We start from the raw sequence: 18,705 nt of genomic DNA, 5'->3' as shown, positions 1-18,705 counted from the left end.
TTTAGCTGACCAGTGAATCTCTTACTCTACAGACTTACTCTTCCGAATAAGTCCAAGTAGCCTGCCCACATGACCCGGTCAAGAGGTGAGGGGGCCGCCGTCTTGTTAGGTTGCCTGTCCTTGTCATTTCAGTAGGAAAGGCCTCAATTCTGACATGACACCTTGTCACTGGGTGAGCAGAAGGGGGACAGTCCTGGGGTGAGTGAACAGGCCACAAGGCTACCCCACTCACCAGTGAACCTGCCCAACGCCACCCCTTGGTGAGGCTCTCCTGTGAGGTGCCCTCATCTCTGCATCCAGGGATCTGCCAGCAGAGACCTCAGAGGCCTCATTGAGCATCATCCAGGGACCCTCAAATACTCACGTTTCCCCAGGTAATTTAGATGTTCCAGGAAGGAGGAGGGAGAAAGCTCTGCCAGCCTTAGATGGCTTCTGAAAAAGCCCCTGGCCTGGGTTAGCAGAGAAGTGGTAAGTCACAGCTGGTGTCATCGAGAACATGGACCGGGATGCCCCCCACTCCCACCTGGGCCGGAATGAGAGTTGAGACCCTGCTGGTCAACCAGGCCCCACGGGGACACAGTCCAGGGGCCTCCCGCTCTGCCCACACCAGCTGAAAGGCCTTGGGACGGGGCTTATTTCCCAGTTACTCCGACAGAAAGGGTGAGCTTAAGCTGTTGCTACATGTACATAGTTGTGATTTTAATTTTAAATTCAGATTTAAATTTTAAAAATTAGTTCAGTTTTGGTAAGACCGTAAAACTTTGTAGCATCACATTTTGGGTTATAATTGATGTCAGCTATCTTGAAAATACGACTTTTCATTCTGATAGTTACACTGTAGTCTCTCCCCCGCACCGATGAATTTCTCTTTCATTTTCTCTAACAATGTGCACCAACTTCCCTAGAACTAAAAATCAAAGGCTCTGTAATGTTTCTTTCGCCTTAATTTTGATCTAATGTGTTTCCTACAGATAGAGCAAAATGTTTTTACTTAAAAGCCAATTATCGAACCATGACCTCACACTAAATCAGTTTAATCATTTTCTCTTTGGCCCTTGTCTAGACTTAATGCTAAGCACTGCCAGCAAGGGAAGCATCCCGGAAACACTATTTTACACACCGAGCGAGACAGTTTCTAAAGGTGACGGAACCGTCTCCACGCTGGGCCTGAGCGCCCTCTCGGGAGGGGCGACCAGCCTCAGGGGGACCTGGCAGCTGGCCTGGCGCCCATGACAATGGTCGGCCTGCAAGAACCTCTTGTTTTGTGACCAGGCTTTAGAAAAATCCAGGCAACATAACCACATTTCAAACGATTGAAGTATTCGGCACGCAGCTCACTTTAACTCTGACCGGCCGATCTAAACGTGGGTCTGGAGCAGCTGCCAGTGGGGATGCCCCAGCCTGGCTGTGACTGGAGAGCTCACAGGCCGAGTGAGGGACGAGCAGCCCTGCTCTGTGTTGGTCAGGCATCCAGGACTGGACGCCTGGAAATAAAAGGGTTGGTCCTTGGATTCCCTGTCTGAGAGCCCTGACAGGTTCACCCCAGCCACCTTCGTTGGGGAGGGGGTTGGCACCAAGTGGCTGAGCCCTGAGCAGGCCCTCCAGGGGTCAGAGAAGCAGCTTCACTTTCATCTGAGTCAAGTCACTGAACCAGATAACAAACAAAGCCCCCTGCAGAAGAGAATCCTGTGATTCAGGAAGGCAGGCCGAGCCACGTCCCCAGCTAGGTGAGGGCCACGTCTGAATGATGGCTGCACCAGGCCAAGCCTGCACCCGGCCGCACCTCAGCAGTGGCGCAGCCGCTGAATAAAAAGTTATTCACTTATCTGCAACTTTGCATGCAATAGTGAACACAAGGGAAGTTCATCAAGAAAAGAGAAGTTGAGGCTGTCATCAGGAAAGGATCCATGGTGTGAGTGTTGAAAAATGGATACTACAACCAGAGCAGGAGAGAATATATTAATTGTGAATTAAAGTAACTAGTTTTTAAGAATGGCTAATATTTTCAGACTCATTAGAATATTCATATAGTAAGATGTCAGCTATTCCTAATATGAAATACTATCATTGTATATCAGTAAGAGGAAATTAAAAATGAAAACAGGTCATTATGAAATATATTAGAGGAAGCATATATGTTTATAGGTTTATGGACAGAGTCTCAGGCCCTGTTTTATTATCGTCAGTATAACAAATCATCTCTGTTAATACTAAAACATTAGACTTAAATCAAATGCTCTTTTTTTCCCTGAAAGAAAGTGGTCAGGCTCTCACTAAATGGAATTCTAGTCTAAAAGCTGCTACGTAACCTAATTCTCGCGTGATGGGAGCATTCAGGCACTTTCTGTTTGGGGAATGTTTCAACAGGGCCATGAACTGGGCCTGATTTCATGCGAGAGTCTCTCTGTAGAGGCAGGAGACCCAGCAGGACGATCTGTTGTTGAAGTTGTGGAGGCAGCATGGACGGTTCCCTGGTGGGGTGAGCCCAAGAAGGGGGCGGGGGCTGCTGGCACGGACAGTGCAGGAGGCCAGCAGGGACAGAGGCAGCCTGGACAGCACCCCCAGGGAGAAGTGGGCCTCCCTGCACGAGGAGGCGGGTCTGGCTGAATATAGCATTTCCAGAACTGCCAGGGCTTTTACAGACGCAGGGACTCCGGCCTCTGCCCCCTGACCAGCTCTCCCAGCCACAAGCAGTGGTATTGACTAACGGCGCCTTCCCTCCCGAGCTGCACTGAGTGTGGCGATACGTCTCTAATTCTTCTAGGCTGTGGAATTCGGAAGACTTTTTTTTATTAGTACATTTTCGTGTTGGGGGGTTTGTGCTCATATATGTGGTGATATACCAATATTTTTAAAAACCTAATATAGAGTACTTTGTGCTCAGAGTTTGGAGCATTTCCTGAAGCGGTCCTATTCCTCGTAGGGGGCGAGCCTTCCTCAGGAGGTGGCTTCTGAGAAGATCCAGTCTGTCTGTCTTTTTATTTCACATATCATTAGAAAAAAATTTAAATGTAGATGCATGTAGATGCCGTATTTTCCCAGTTGTGACGAAGGCATACCGTTTGAAACATGGACCTTTCCTCCGTGTCCAAGTTCAGCAGTTTCTCTGTATCTCCGAGTCTTCATCTTAAATGACTACATCGCGTTCATCCAATTTATGGCAGATGTTACTTAATAACAGCTTGGCATTGAAAAACTGGAAGAAATCTGTTTTAGCCAAAAAGCATGTCTCTGCAGGGCAGGCCAGGACGGCAACCGCGGACAGTGGGGCAGACCAGCGAGGCCTCCCCCTGCATTTAGGGCCACCCTGGGCTTAGCACCTCCGACTCCCCAAGCCAAACTGTGTGTCTGCCCTTCACAATTTCCACACGGCTGTCTGTGCTCGGGTGACACTTTCATCCAAGTCTCCCCATCACCTAACACAGCCGGTGAGTCTACCTGGTTAAAGGTCCACTGGTACCTGCGCCGTGTGCTTCCTGCTGCGGGGGCAGCTCCTTACTCCTGAGGTGTAGACAGGCTGGCTTATAACTGCAGGTAGCCTCGGCCCATCAAGCCCTAGTCAAGTAAGTAATGTCCTTCAGAGCAGGTGGTTGGTTTTTCGCGGCTTGGTTTGTTCCAGCCCCACTCAGTTCTTACCTTCTCCCTGTGGCTGCGGCCCAGGGGCGAGGGTGGGCGGCGTCCCCTGACGGTCTCCGGCCTCCTCCGGCGCGGTCCTGCCTTTCCATGAGCATGCTTATTTTATTTGTCTGTCTGTCTGGGGTTATCCGTTGGGTGAAATCGAAAAGAGCGTGGATTATGTCTCCTTAGCTTGCTGTGTGGAGATGCCACTGGTGGGCCTGAGGCTGAGGCGAAGTGACTACACTGTGCTAACGCACGTGCTCTTTTCCTTCTCCGCTGTCCCGTGCTGTTCCCATTTGTTTGATGTGCTCATAATAATTGCTGCTGACATTTGAAGGATAGAAGCAAATGCCACTGTAAAGCTTCCTCGGAGCAGATTCTCAGTGGTGTCGTGGAGCAGCCAGCGCTCTCCGCAGACAGCGAGGGCAGGCCCTGTCCCTCCGCGGGTGCTGTGGTCCCCTGCTGGACCTTTAGGAAAAGTCTCAGAACATTGCAGGGGGAGGTCAGCTCCCGGGCGGGGGCAAGCCAGCGGCACGCGTGACTGCCCAGCGCCCTCAGCCAGCCACAGACGGACTCCACCGCGTCTGCCCCGCGCAGCCCTGCCTGTCCCCCTGGTGAAGGGCCGGGCCGAGGGCGCACAAGCTGCAGCAGAGAAGCTGAAGGGCGCAGAGGGCCCAGGCTGTCGGCCGCCCCTTACCCGCATTTCTAAATGTGCCCCGGGCCAGACACAGCTCGTCTTTTTTGCCACATTATGCGGGTCCAGCTGTCCCTGTTATTTTGTAAGCCCACTGAGCACTTGCTTTCTCCGCACAGCAGCTTTGCAGGCCCCTTACCTCAGCGTGGGGCCTGAGATAGACTAGGCTGGTGATACAACACAGCAGGGAATTCTTTGTAACAAAATAGCATTTTTTGTTTATTTTAGCTGAGCCTGAGCAGCCCAGTGCTGATCTTGGGGGCGTTTCCCCAGAAGCAGAGTAGCTTGGGCTCCTCCACGCAGCAGCCTTTTCTGGTCCTATTTTCTGGACAGCAGGCTGAGGCATGACACAGGAAATGTGGACTGAATAATGGGGCATCAGAAACCTCCTAATGACTTCCAGCCCTCATCCAAGGGCAAGGGAATGTGAGGCTTCTGAGAGATGAAGATAAATGCAACCACTTTCCTCCAGAATTATAATAGCCTCTCCTCAGACACTGCGTCCTAGCAGGCACTCCTCGTCAGGATGGAGGGTGACACATGCCCACCTTGGGGGGAGTCTGCGCCAGGAGGGTTCTAAGAGAGGGCAGCCTGAAGAAAGCGCAGCTGAGGCCCCTTGTCAGAGCATGCACCACATCGGGTCTGCTCTCGTCACTCTGCCAGGCACTGCCAACTCCGCTGCATGGCCCAGGTTAATTCCCAGGTCCTCCTGCGTCCCTGAGTGTAGGTGAGGGCTGTCACCTACAGACTGAGGTGCTCAGTCCGGAGGAAGCACGCCTTCCCAGCGCAGGCTGGTGCCCAGCAGCTCCATGACCCCCAGGAAGCAGAGTCACCGGCTCTGCGACTTCTCCCAACCCGTGACACGCGCTGCGACTCGACAGACATTTCTGGATGTGGTTCTTACAATGGCATTACCTCAACTTTGGGGGGGGGGGGCGGGTAAAGGTGAACAAAAGGAGAACACTCTCTTCCTAAATTCTTAGTTAGCCCTTTTTCCTAACCCTTCCTGATCAATTTTAATATTGAAAAATTTCCAGCCTACGCAGAAGTTAAATAGTATGACAAAACCTTTATCTTTCACCCAGGATTTACATGTCTTTCTTTATGTATCTTCCTTTGTATATTTTGCCTTCTGAACCACTTGAGTATATGTTGAAATTCTTCAGCTTGTATAAGCTGCAGCTCATAGGGATAAGGCAGTCTTCTGGAACTGCAGCGTCACACTAAGATGGGCCTCTGCTCCGTTCTTATGTACAGCCCGTATTCCTAATCATTCCTCGTATACTCGTCACAACTTTTTGAAATTCTGGGATCTACTAAAAAACATGCATTACATTGAGTTGTTGTGTTTGTTTCATCTCCTCTACTTGGGAAAAGTCCTTCCCCCCCCCCCCCCGTTCCCCCGTTTTTGGGCTCCATGGCAGTGACAGTTTTGAGGACCCGAGACCAGCTAACTTATCAAGGACCCACATTCTTCACTGGGCTGATACTTTCTTCATGAGTAGATTCACATCAAGCATTTTGTTACAAACCATTACAGATGTGATGTTGCGTCCATCCCGCCACCAGGAGGCACAGTACAGGTTGTCCTTTTACTGGCCATGCTAAGCTTGATCTCTCCGTCAAGCTACTATTCAAAAGATCTATCTGCTACCTTTTTTCTTTTGAAATTGAAAGTAGCAAGTGGAGCGGGGCTTTGGGACTGTAAATATCGTGTCCCCAGCATTGCACCCAGTGGTTTTAGTGTCGGTGATTGTCCTCACTCAGCCACTTAACACACCTGTGGGCTGCAAATGGAGCCCTTCAGCTCTCTAATTCTGTTTTCCTTTTAGTACTTGGAATTCTTCTATAAAAAAGAGATTTTCCTCTCTATTCCCACCTTTTAGGGATTCTACCACTCAGTATATTATCTGTCATTGTTGGTATTTATCTCAAAATGTCCAAGTTTCTTAAGCACTCTCGTGCTTTCTGGAACAAGATGTTCCAGTCTCACCCGATACTTTGCATGCCTTGGTTTGGGAGTTTAAAGAGCCAACTTTCAAGACAGGGCTCATTCCAGGAAAACAAGAAGATATTTGTATTTGTAACTGGGAAAGAGGAACTATTGACAAGGCCTCGAGTGGGGCGAGAGCCAGCATGAGCTGCCCAGGCAGAACGGCGACATTTGATCTTCGGCTTAGGGGAAAGGTGGAAGATTTTCAGGAGGAAACACATGAGAACTTGAGAGTTAGTAAGTTCCTGCTTTGTTCAGGAAATTGCGTGGGGTGGCTCGCAAGTGGGTGTGTGAGATGAAGTAGCCACGTGACGCATGGCCTGAAATGCCAGGTCGGGACGGCTGGGACTGGGCCAGAGAGGCCACAGCAGCAGGGATGGCACCGTCAGTAATTCTTTCCCATGCCAGCGACACAGTCAAACATGGGATTTAGAAGAGTTGGAAGGGAAGAGGTAATGGTTTGGAGTAAGGAATACCCTCAGATTTTCCGCCACATGCCGGGGGAAGACTCTTCTCGTGCTGCCTGGAGGGTCTGCTATGCATGCTGCTGGTGACTTTAGGTTAGCATTTAGATTTTTCAGTTTTCTATATTTCGCAATTCTGTTACATATTTCTCAGCCTTGAAACAACATAAAAACTGTTACAACTAATAAATTCAGAAAGGTTTCAAGAGATAAAAATCTCTTATGTTTCTATAAAAGTCTCTTATGTGTCCATATGCAAACAATGAACTAGAAGAGAAACATTAAGAGAATAATGCCATTTACAACTGCACTGAAAAGGATAAAATATGTAGGAATCTGTTTAACCAAGGAAGTGAAAGATCTCTACACTGAAAACTTCAAGAATGAAAGAAACTGAAGACACAAATAAATGGATAGATTCCCCCATGCTCATGGATTCAGGAAGAATTAACATTGTTAAAATGATTGTCTTACCTAAAGCAGTATACAGATTCAGTGCAATCCCACGCTAAATTCCAATGGAATTTTTCAAGGAAATAAGAGAAATAAAACTAAAATCTGTGTGGAACAACAAAAGACACCAGATAGGCAAATTGAGACATCACATTCTCCGGCTTCAATACTGATCGTACTACAAAGGTACAGTAATCAAAACAGGGTCGTGTTGGAATAAAAACACACAAACCAATTTAACTGAATTGAGAACCCAGAAATTCACCCATACAGCTCATTTATGACCAAGGAGCAAAGGGTATCCGTGGAGAAAGGAAAGTCTTTGCAACAAATGGCATTGAGAAAAGTGGACAGCCACATGCAAAAATACATACATGAAACTAGACCACTACTTTACACAAAAATTAACTCAAAATAGAACAGTTGAATCTACCACCTGGAACTATATAAAGTGCTTAACATAGTTGCTGTACTCCTTAAATCAGGCTTAAAGATGTCTTTGGGAATTTGACTGGAATGGCAAGGGCAACAAAAGCAAAAATAAACAGGACGACATCCAACCAGAAACCTGCATAGCAAAAGAAACCAACATGTGAAAAGACGGCCTGTGGGTTGGGAGAAGATATTTGCAACTCCCACTTTCAAAAAGAGTTTAATATCTAACATGTACAAAGAATTTATACAACTCAACAACAAAAAAACCAAAAACAATCCAATCAAAACATGGGCAGGTCTGAAGACACAGTTCTCCAAAGAGGACACACGGGTGGCTGACAGGCAGATGAAAAGGGAACTAGAACTACAACAGGGAACGCAACTCTAAACCCCACAGAGGTAACACGTCACACCTGTGAGAAGCCCTCACATGGCTGGTGGGAATGTGAATGAGTGCAGCCATTGTGGAGAGTCCTAAAAAAATACAAGTACCATATTATCAAGCAATTTTATTTCTAGATATCTGTCCAAAGAATAAGAAAACACTAACTCAAAAAGACAGATGCACTGTGTTCATTGCAGCCCAGTGCACAGTAGCCAAGGAGTGGAAACAAATGTCCATAGGTGGGTAACTGGGTGATGAGATGGAGCAGAACTCAAGTCACTCTCACAAAAGATGGAATCCTGCCACTTGGTCCAGCGGGGATGGAACTTGAGATTTACTAAGTGAAATGAGTCAGAAGGAGAAAGACATAAACTGCCAGATGATTTCGCTCTTGTGTGGACTACAAAGAAGTGAAGAAAATGGTTCCAGAGGGGAAGGGTTGGAAGGGGGAGGGCGGGGGATCTACTGGATGTCGTTGGAGTATTATAAATTTGGTGGTGGCCGTGGTGTTAAAGTTTCCTAAAACATTAACAGGTTAATAAACCAGTATCACCTCAATTAAATGAACAGCTGGGACTATATCAGCTAAAGGCTTCTGCAGAGCAAGGGAAGCCATCAATAAAGTGGAAGGCAACCCACCGAATGGCAGAAAACACTGGCAAATTATATAGCTGAGAACGGGTTAATGCCTGTAATGTATTAAAGAGCCGTGCAACTTAATAGCAGACATTAAAAATTGGGCAGAGGATTGTTTTCCTAAGGAAGAATCACAGATGCCCATCACTAGTCATCAGGGAAACGCAAGTGAAAATGAGATTTTGCCTCACACCTGTTAGAATGGCTATTTAAAAAAGGCATTCCCACGTGGAGGGGGAGGACAGGGAGCCCGTGGGCACTGCTGGGGGGACTGCAACTTGGGGCAGCCACTCTGGAAAACAGTGTGGAGTTTCCTCAAAAAATTAAAAATAGAGGGCCTCCCTGGTGGCGCAGCAGGTTGAGCGCCATGCTGTGGAGCTGTCCGCAGCTTCAGCAGCGCGGGTTCGATCCCGGCCGGCTGGCGAGCATCCCACATAGCGCTGCAGACCTCTCCCATCTCACCCGCTGCTCCCCTCAGCAGTGCTTTCGATCTGCCTGTTCTGTTCCCCACTCTGGCTCTGGTGAATCCTCTCACCCTCCGGTGCCTCTGGCCTGTACCCCGGCTCTTGTATAAAAATAATTTTTTTTAAGATTTATTTATTTATACAAGAACTGGGGTACAGGCCAGAGGTGCGGGAGGGCGAGAGAACTCACTAGAGCCAGAGCAGGGAACAGAACAGGCAGACTGACGAAATACACTGCTGAGGGGAGCAGCGGGGAGACAGGAGAGGTCTGCCGCACCATGTGGGACCCTCGCCGGCCGGCCGGGATCAAACCGGCACTGCTGAGTCCGCGGGCAGCTTCACAGTGCAGCGCTCAACCGCCTATGCCACCAGGGGAGGCCCTGAAAATAAATCTTTAAAAAAAAAATTAAAAATAGAACTACCCAGTGATTTATGAATTTCACTTCTAGGTATTTATCCAAAGAAAACAAACAAGCAAAAATACCCCCAAAAAGGTGTCTTCACCACTGTGTGTTCATTGATCCATTAATTACAATAGACAAGACTCAAAAACAACCTGTGTGCCCACAGATGAATGACTGGATACAGAAAATGAGTGGAATACTACTCAGCCATAAGGAAATAAGAAAATCCTGCCAGCTGCAACAGCAAGACCTTGAATGCCATTATGCTCAATGAAAAATGTCAAGCAGAGAAAGACAAATACCATCTCATCTCACTTATATGTGGAATCTTAAAAAGAAAAAACAGTGTCAATATAACAGTTTGCCTACTTCATTCTGAATCTGGCTGAAATGTAACTCTAAGATGTGAAGTCACATGACACTTCTGTTCCACAGTGCCACTGTAGAACACTGAATGTATTTCATTCTGCTTAAGAGTCCAGTAAATACAGGAAAGGCATGTATTCTGCTCCTCTAAAGTATGACTAGTTCGAGATTTACCTTCAAGAGAGTGAAAAGGCAATTTAAGATTTGAAAATTCTCAAGAACAACTGTTAGGGTAAATGCTATTTATAGAAAGCAATTTTAATAATAATCCTTCTCAGAGTCTCAGAGTTCATATTTTACAGTGTAACTTAGCAGTTTTAAAATAGTTTCCCTCACATATATATGCAAAGACCTTTTAAAAAAATCCACAGTTCAGAAAGTTAGAGTCAATCACAATGAACTGATTTTAACGGCGTGCGGTTTGCTTTTTCTGCTAACGAAACCCAAGTCATATTTTCTTACTCCAGATAAGCCGAGCATCTCAGAGTAGGTGGCGGAGACCAAGCATGCAGTGGTTGGTCCCGACACCTCAGGAGTAGCTAAAAATGTCCAGTATGCCTGACTTCACACACAGAACGTTCCAGGATGTGAGGGAACCGGACATTCATCACGATGGGTCGTTTACATGTGTCTGTGGAACAGACTAGTGAAGACTAAGTTAAGTTAGTTAGACTAAGACTAGGTGGGTCTCACTCCGCTAACTGCTCTCAGTTCTGCACTTCAGGGGAGACAGAGCAGCATCACTTCCCTTTCAGCCTCCTTTACTGACATGTGCCACACCACTCACACTGTTCTCATAGCCCGCAGGTTTCACCTCTCCAAGTTCCTTTTCCTCATCTGTAAATTGCAGATGAAGAACCACTCTTCCCTGAGCGCTTGGCGCATGGCGAGTGCTCCGACTGTGAATCCGGGATTCATAGCTGTACATTCTAAGACACGAGAATGAGCCATCTGGGCCTCCCTGGTGGCGCAGGGGGTTAAGACGCGACCTGTGAAGCTGTCTGCAGCCACTGCAGCACGAGTTCAATCCCCAGCCAGGGAGTTACCCACATGGCGCAGCAGACCTCTCCTGTCTCCCCACTGCTCCCCTCAGCAGTGTATTTCAGTAGATCTGCCTTTTCTTCTCCCCACTCTGGTGACTCCTCTCACCACCCCCACACCTCTGGTCTGTACCCCAGCTATATATGCATAAATAAATCTTTAAAAAAAAAATAAAAAAGAACAAGCCATTTTGCATCACCGCTCTGCATGACGTCTCCAGGGCGAAGCTCCCTCTCTCCCTTCTCTTTTGCTCCCTCAATTTTATTCATTTTGGCAATATTGCATTGTCTTTGTTTATACAGTTGCACCCCCTTAACCATGGGCGCTGAGACCCCCAGGGGGCTCCTGCAACTGTAGAGAGTGCCAAGCCCACTCAGACACAGTGTGGGTTCTGCTCTGGACGGCACAATAACACAACTATCCCAAAAAAGTGAGTCATAAGAAATTATGTTCACACCGGCCTGCCGTCTGCTAAGTGTGCGGTAGCATCATGTCTAAAAAGGGACGCACCTTAATGAAATGTGACAGACATGAAGTCAGTGCCTGCTGGGAAAATGGAGCTAACGGGCTTGGGGTGCAGTATCTGCAAAGCAAAATAAAAGGGGCATGCAGCATGCACCATACACTGTGGTGTTTAGGCACAATAAGATTTAACAATAAACTAAAACAATATATACTGTAATAGAAATTATGTGGATGTGGGCTCTCCCTCCCCCCTCAAAATATCTTGCTGTATTGTAATATTTTGAGATCACAGTTGACTTCAGGGAGCTGAAACCACAAAAAGACAACTATGTATGGGGGGTGAGGGGGTACTGTGATTTATTTGGTTTTACAAAATAACGTACGTCAAGCCACAGACTCTTAGAAAACCTGGTCAGGGATTGGGGCTCTGACTGTGCTGTCCCCACCCCTCACCTGTCACCAAAGGGTTCATCTTCCAATTGGAAATACAGCCCATCCTATGGGCTCCCATACAGTGGTTAGTACTCTGAGTTGCGGAAATACAGCCGATCCTGACTGCATCCTGTTAGCTCCTGCCCCATCCCTCTGTCCTGTCCAGTGGGGTGGATTCTGCATGTCTTTCACTAAAATGTATCAACCATGATGGCAGAGATGCTCATATTTTAGCCCCTGTGCCTAGCCCAGAGAGTAGCTGTAATAAATACTGCGAAATAAATGACTTCACACACGTCGGGCGGGTGGCATCTGAAATGAATTTGAGTATCCCACAAACAGCGGTCTGGTCAAACTTTGCTCCTTTCACCAGGCCGGGTGTCAACTAGTACCTGGCCGAGGCATTTGCTGAGTGCTCCAGTCAGGACAGCTCCTTTTTCACTTAACAGACCACTAAGTAGGGGATTAAAGCCTGATCTGCTTTATCAACCTACTTAATTGAATAATAAAGCACAGAGGATGGAGGTGTCTGGAGTACTTCCTGTGTGCTAGAACTTGACTACAGGACTATATACAGCCTCTCTGTGGAGCAGCTGCATTTTACATATGAAGAAACTGAGGCTCAAAAGGCTCGCTAACAGCATAGTGACAAGGGCCTGACTTGTTAACCTGCTCACAGCTCGTGTCTTTTTGCCCCAGGGAGGCCTCCTCTGTGTGAGCGCTTGAGCAGAACACACACAGGTGCAGAGGGGGGAAGTGTTTCCTGCTCTTGCTTTTCAGTGCTCAGAAGCATTAGAAACCTCCCAAAGCACATGTTGCACTGTCAGTCGGCTCCCCAGGGCCACGGCCTACTAAATCAGCCTGCAGAGGCGAAGCAGGCAGGAAACCAGGAGACATGGCCTGCCCACGCCCACACCCGACATGCAGAGTTGAATAACGGGCGCACACTAGTGTGCCAGCTCCCACTGTATTGTCTCCCCAACTTCCAAGAGAAGCCGGTAGGACGTCATCACAAGCAATGCGGTGTGAGTGCCTGACCCACCTTTGGGACGACCCTGCCTGTCAGGCCAGGGAACTTGGTGCATGTTTCTTCCTCAGCAAGAGTTTTCCCAACCTTTGCCACCACTGCACACAGACTCCAGACACCCGGCCGGGGACCTGGGGAGCAGGAAACTGATACCCCAGCCCACGACCCCCTTATAGGGGCTCCCCATGTTCAGGGCAGAGCTGTGACCCGTGTGAACAGGGAGTTCAGTGCAGACAACAGGCCGCCCTGGTAGCCCGTATGCAGCCCTCGTCGTCCAGGGTCCCGGCCAGAGAATGCAGGTAGGCGCGGGCCACCCTGCAGTCTAGGCCCAATCTGGCCCTCCCCAAACAGCGCCCGCAGCCAGCATTGCCCTGACGCCCGAGCCAGGCAGTGACACAACAAGATAAAACCTCAGGCTAGTATCGCTCGTGACTGTGGACACAAAAACTCCCGAGAAGAAACTACGCGGGCTCCTGCAGCACGGCCGAGCGGGCTGACTCGGCAGACGCAGCAAAACGTGAGTGCCACGAGGTGTGAACGTCACCATCTCAGCAGAGGCCAGGAGCAGGCCGGGACACACTCAGCATCCGGTGGTGATTTTAGGAAGGAACTCAGCCCTGACACCGCGTGGGCCGTGTGTGGCAAGCCCACGGCCGGCGTCATGCTGCAGGGCGGAGGCCTCGGGCCTCTGCAAGTCGACTTCGCTGTGAATCCTGCCACAGCCGCCTCCCTGGCCCACCACCCCGTAACAGTTTCTGGATCTGCAATTTATGTGACTCTTACTAGTGATTAAAAACGTCATCTCACAAAAGTTCAGATTCCTGAGGCAGCAAGCACGTCTTGCAAGGAATTACAGGTTCGGGTGATAGTCACACAAAATTCGCTCAAGTTCCTGGACAGTTTCGCTTTTATGACCTCGTGTCTGCACTAGGGAAGGTGCTGATCGTGATGGAAAATAACTTGGGTGTCAGTAAATAAACTCTGTGAACTGGGAATGCCGGTTGCGTGTCAGTCTTTCTGAATTTTTAAATTGCCTTTGCAAGCTGTCCTCGGGAAGCTAACAGGCTCCCTCTCGTGGCAAGTGGGGGGGTGCTGCGTCGTCTCCTCCGAAGCTGTAACTGCAGGAGCTTCGGGAAGGAAAAGGAGGCGCCTAGCTTGCTGATAGCGTGGGCGCCGTAACACTGGTTTGGTTTTGTTTTCTCTTTGGGTTTTAGAAAGGAAAGTCACGTTGGTTGACATGGACTTCGACAGCCAGGTCACAAGTGCAGAGCTCAGGTCGTGCTGAGGGAGGGGCGGCCCTTAGGGAGCAAAGACGCGGGGTCCCCAGTCAGCCCCCCGGCCTCAGCTCCCCGCGAGGGGACAGACGTGCACTTGTGCTTACAAATGTGTGAGTTCTGGTCACAGAGCCAAGCCTTTGCTTTGATAATTAGGCAGCTTAAAAGGTTCACGCATCTCCTGCCCATCTGCAGGGCTGAGCGCAGGGGGCTCGCGAAGACGCCACATTTGGAAGTTGGCCTTGGCCTTCACGCACCTGTTAACTTTGCGGAACGCAAGCCTCCCCTGGCTGGTCTTTGTGAGAATCAAAATGACCAAAATCTCAGGCTTTTTGGAGTAATTACCTTTCTGCTCCAGATCATTTATACTTGGAGTTAAAAGTGCATCTTTATAGCGTTAATAACTTATGTAAAATGTTAATTCTGAATCATCAAGAAAAGTTAAAATGGCACCCAGGCAGGGCAGTCAGCAGCGCTTTCAGAGACGGCCTTTGGTGTTACAGTCGGCAACGAAAAAACGGTCGTGCAGTTTACTGACAACGGCCTCCAGCCCCAAGTGGTCAATGCCCAGTTTCCACCTCCAGGAAGAGAGGTTATGGCAAGTCACAGGAACCCCAGCACTAAACCCCCGCCCCGAGGGCCCCCATATTTTACATGGCTTCCACCCCAGCACATGCTCCTGGGCGCCCTGGCAGCTGCTGACAGCGGCCCGCCCCGGGGAGGGAGGCTGGCAGTGAACACCACTTCTTATGTTTTGCAGCGAACCACGCCCTTGGCTTCGGGACACTGGTCAGCACGTCCAACGCCTACGACGGGTCTGGGGTTGTGACCGTGAAGACGGACCGCCCACTCCTCTGGACCATGGCCATCAAGCCCTAGGCAGGCCCGCGCCGGCGCACCTCTGGCCAGCGTCGTTCGCCAACAGCTCCTGCTCAACAAGACGGGGCTCCCTGGGCTGGCAGCGATCACAGCCCCCGGGGCCTCCCGCTGGTTGTAAAGCTGTTCATGTCTAGGTACCTGCGCTGTCTTGTGAATGACGGGTCGTAAAGGAGGGGGGAATCGTTTTTAAGAAAGCAAATAACCGCTCTTGCAGTCAGGTGAAAAGCGAATGTGCGTCATTCCTACACACCCCCTGCAGAGCTGATCGTTACTCTTATGTCACTAATCATTCCATTTTCCTAGAAAATTATTTTAACTCCAAAGAAAGTTCTGCCAGGCTCGCTGGTGTCCAGCACATAGACCACCTCTCACCCGTCCTGAAATACTACCACCAGGCGCGACTTCCCAGTGTCTGTCAGGATCTTAATCTGCTCCCGAGCATGGGAAACGCATCCTGCCAGAGGGGTGTGGCCCGCTCCAGCCTTATTCTGATCGTTGATAGTGATTATCCTTCCTTCCTTCAAGAGACACTCAGCTGATCATTGCCCTTGAAAGCAGGCAGGTACTGTGAGCTCTAGGTGAGAGGACTCGCGAGGTCCTGCTGCACAGCCACCCCAACCCGGCTTCTGGTGAGCACCACGCATTGGTGGAGCCACACACAGACATGATGCCACCATCGTCACGACCCACACGGAGATGCTGTGCTGGGGCTCAGGTGAAGCGGTGCTGACAGGCCTCTGGGGGCGACCGGGAGGTGAGCCTGACAGCCCAGGTGAGAGAGAAGCTCCTGCCCTAAGGTGCCTGGGCCCTCGCCCCAGATCAACCGCTTAGTGGCGCCCCCCTGAACCCTCTTCCTCAGTGGGAAGTGGAATAACTGGACTGGGGGTGCCTGACTCTCCAGCCCACACAGGAGACGGGGCACTGACCCATGTTTCCACGCCCGTCATGTAGGAGGGTTTGCTGTCTGCCCTGCTCACGCAGCTGCACGCACACCCTGCACAGACCAGGACGCAGGCCACGCCCTGCCCACGCTCAGGGGAGGGACACTCCCCTTCCTGGTGCTACAACAAGGGGCGTCAGCCCTGGGGAAGGCCAAGGGGGGCTCAGCTGACCAGCAGGAGATTCTCAACGGTTGGCTGTTGTTTGATCACTTTTGCAGATAAATGAGATTGAATCCACGTGTCAAATAAAAATATGTCACTATCAACGCACACGTCTGCAGTCAGTTCTTAGGGAAGCGCTCCGCTTTCTCCCCGGTCTCCTGACCCGTCTCGTCGCCAGTATTTCTAGCCCAAAAGAAAGGTTTCCTCAGAGGGTAGTAACAGCCACGAAGCTCCATCTCCTCGGGAGCAGCCCCCACGGCTGCTGCTCTCTCTGACCCCGCAGCGTCCCTCTGGGGCACACGGGCCCAGCCTTCACACCTGACTTCTCTGGACTCCTTGGCTCACCTGTAAAGTGAGGGTTCTGGCAGCACCTGCTCACCTTGTCGGACTTTGAACGGAAGGCCCGGGGGTGGCTGAGATGTACATGTGGGAGGGACGGCCCAACGCACACAGGACTGCTCCAGCGGGGAGAGGCGACCCGGGGAGGAAGGGCCGGCAGGCCCCGCAGCGGAAGGGCCAGTTCTAGGTCTTTCTCTACCATCTCAGCACACAGCGAGCACAGAGCTCTGTCCCGCCTGCTGCCTCGGTTCACAGCAGGAGCCGCTGTAAGAACCTGCTGAGGGGAGCCTGACCTAGACCAGACCCCGCCCCCGGGAGCCCGCACCCCCGCAGGAAGGGCCCAGGTCACCGAGGGGCGCAGTCCAGTGCCGGGGCTCATGATAAAAGCAGTCGTTGGCTGAACCTTAGCAGGCCCTGGGGCAGGGGAGGGGTCCCCCCACCCCCATGACCGCTGCGTGTCATGCTCTTGGCACCGGGGCTTCCTGCGAGGGCTGGGTGGCCTCCCTGGCCTCCTTACAGTGACGAAAGCAGCTTCCCTCCTGATGTGCTTCCTCTCCACATCCTTTCAACAAGTTGCCGCCATCCTTTTATGCAGGTGAGTCTGCAGGTTCAAGACTAAGGAGCCCGTGAGCTTGCCCCGCCTCCGGCACCAGGCGCCACACTCCCTGTTCTCTGCTCTCTCCCCCAGCCCACCCCCCTGAAGCCCCAGAGTGTGAAAAAGTAAACAAGGTGGTCAAGGACAATTAAAAAAAAAAATCTACAGCTTCTATGCTCCCGAAGCCCTGGAGTCCCGGAACTGTGGCGACCCGAGGCCCCGGCGCCGGAGCCCGCGCAGAGCCCAGGACACGGACCAGGCAGAGCCGGCGTCCTCGCGCCTCAGTGCACGCCCAGCCAGGCCTGCGCCCGCACCGCTCGTGGAGCAGGGAGGCAGCCGAGCCGGCCCTCCGGTAAGGTGCGGACACGCCGTCCCGCTGCCAGCACGAGAGGGGCGTCTCAACCAGGCCTTGCTTCCCACCCCACAGCCTCACCCGAGCTGTCCTGATAAAGCAGCGGGGGACTTGGCCGAGACCGAGGATGCCTGCCCGTCTCCAGGCAGGGAGCCACGACTTCCCTCCCTTCAGGCTGTGACTCTGACGGGCGTGGACGGACGGTGACCACTAGCAACACCCGGTCCTGTGACCTGGTGCACGCACTCACACACACACAGACACACACACACACAGAGAGATGTGCAGCGTGCACTAATAATACTTTAAAAGGTGAAAAATACACAGATCAATTTTAGCTTGAAAAAAACACCAAAGGGGAAAGACATAAAGGAGCTTTTTTAAATGTATGTGAGTGTGAGTGAGCAAGTGTGTGTGAGTGTGAATGCAAGAGTTGTGCGTTGAGCACACACTTTTTCCAAGTCCAGAACAGTGCAAGTACAATTCCCCACTCTCTCTTTACCATTTAGTAATAGTTTTTGTTCTCCTGGAATAACCCGCCATCGGCAGCCGACCAGTGTGACCCTGTTGGGGAGTAATAGATTCAGTGTCACCTCATCAGGAATGGGGGTGGGACACGAGATTATTTGCGGCTAGAACATTCTATTCAGAGTGAAATACATGGTCCTTATAAAAGTGAAGCCTCAAGGTCAGGGAGGCAGTGTAGACGGGGCGGAGAGTCGTCGGCACACACGACGAGTCAGCCCCTCCCTGCCCAGCGGACTGCACTTATCGATCCTAGTAACCCTAGTTTCCTGATGAGCCCAGACTGAGCCTCACCTCCAAACAGCTCTCCAGGCAGCCGTGATCAACTGCCGCGGCTGGAGCCAGCATGTGTGCGCGCTCACCCCATGCCCCAGACAGCCACGCTGCTGCCCCCCACACGGAATGGTGAGTGGACAGCTGAGGACACGTCCCCGGGGGCGAAATTCCAGCACTGGAAGCAGGGCCTGTCTCCAGCAAAAGAAAAATGAACACCACCCCTGTCTGTGTCTTGAGAAGCATAAACCAGGCCCGAGATCACTCAGACTTAAAATATAAGAAACTTCTCACTCCAGACCCAGCGCTGCTCCCCGGAAGCGAGTCGTCTCGGACACACGGTCTGTGCGAGCCAGAGGTGGGCTGTAGCTGACAGTAAACGGAATTGATAGAAGTGTGATCACCCGTCATCCCTTAAACATTTCTTTTAAAAAATGTTTAAAACTGGGCCTCCCTGGTGGCGCAAGGGGTTAAGCACAGCACTATGA

At 50.7% G+C, this 18,705-nt stretch overlaps 1 protein-coding gene across 1 annotated transcript in view; it reads left to right on the top strand.

The window, feature by feature from the left end:
* TPK1 (thiamin pyrophosphokinase 1) overlaps nt 1–15,030 on the top strand; it is a gene marked incomplete at both ends in the record, with an annotated part of 238,293 nt that extends 223,263 nt beyond the window's left edge. The window contains one exon of the mRNA XM_084230699.1: nt 14,912–15,030. Within this exon, the coding sequence (XP_084086825.1) occupies nt 14,912–15,030 (119 nt within the window). The remainder of the gene's footprint in view (nt 1–14,911) is intronic.
* Between the last annotated feature and the right edge of the window lie 3,675 nt (nt 15,031–18,705).

Source organism: Talpa europaea (genome assembly GCF_964194135.1).
Source record: "Talpa europaea genome assembly, chromosome: 3".
NCBI classification, from domain to species: domain Eukaryota; kingdom Metazoa; phylum Chordata; class Mammalia; order Eulipotyphla; family Talpidae; genus Talpa; species Talpa europaea.
This window is presented reverse-complemented; position numbering and strand designations above follow the sequence as displayed.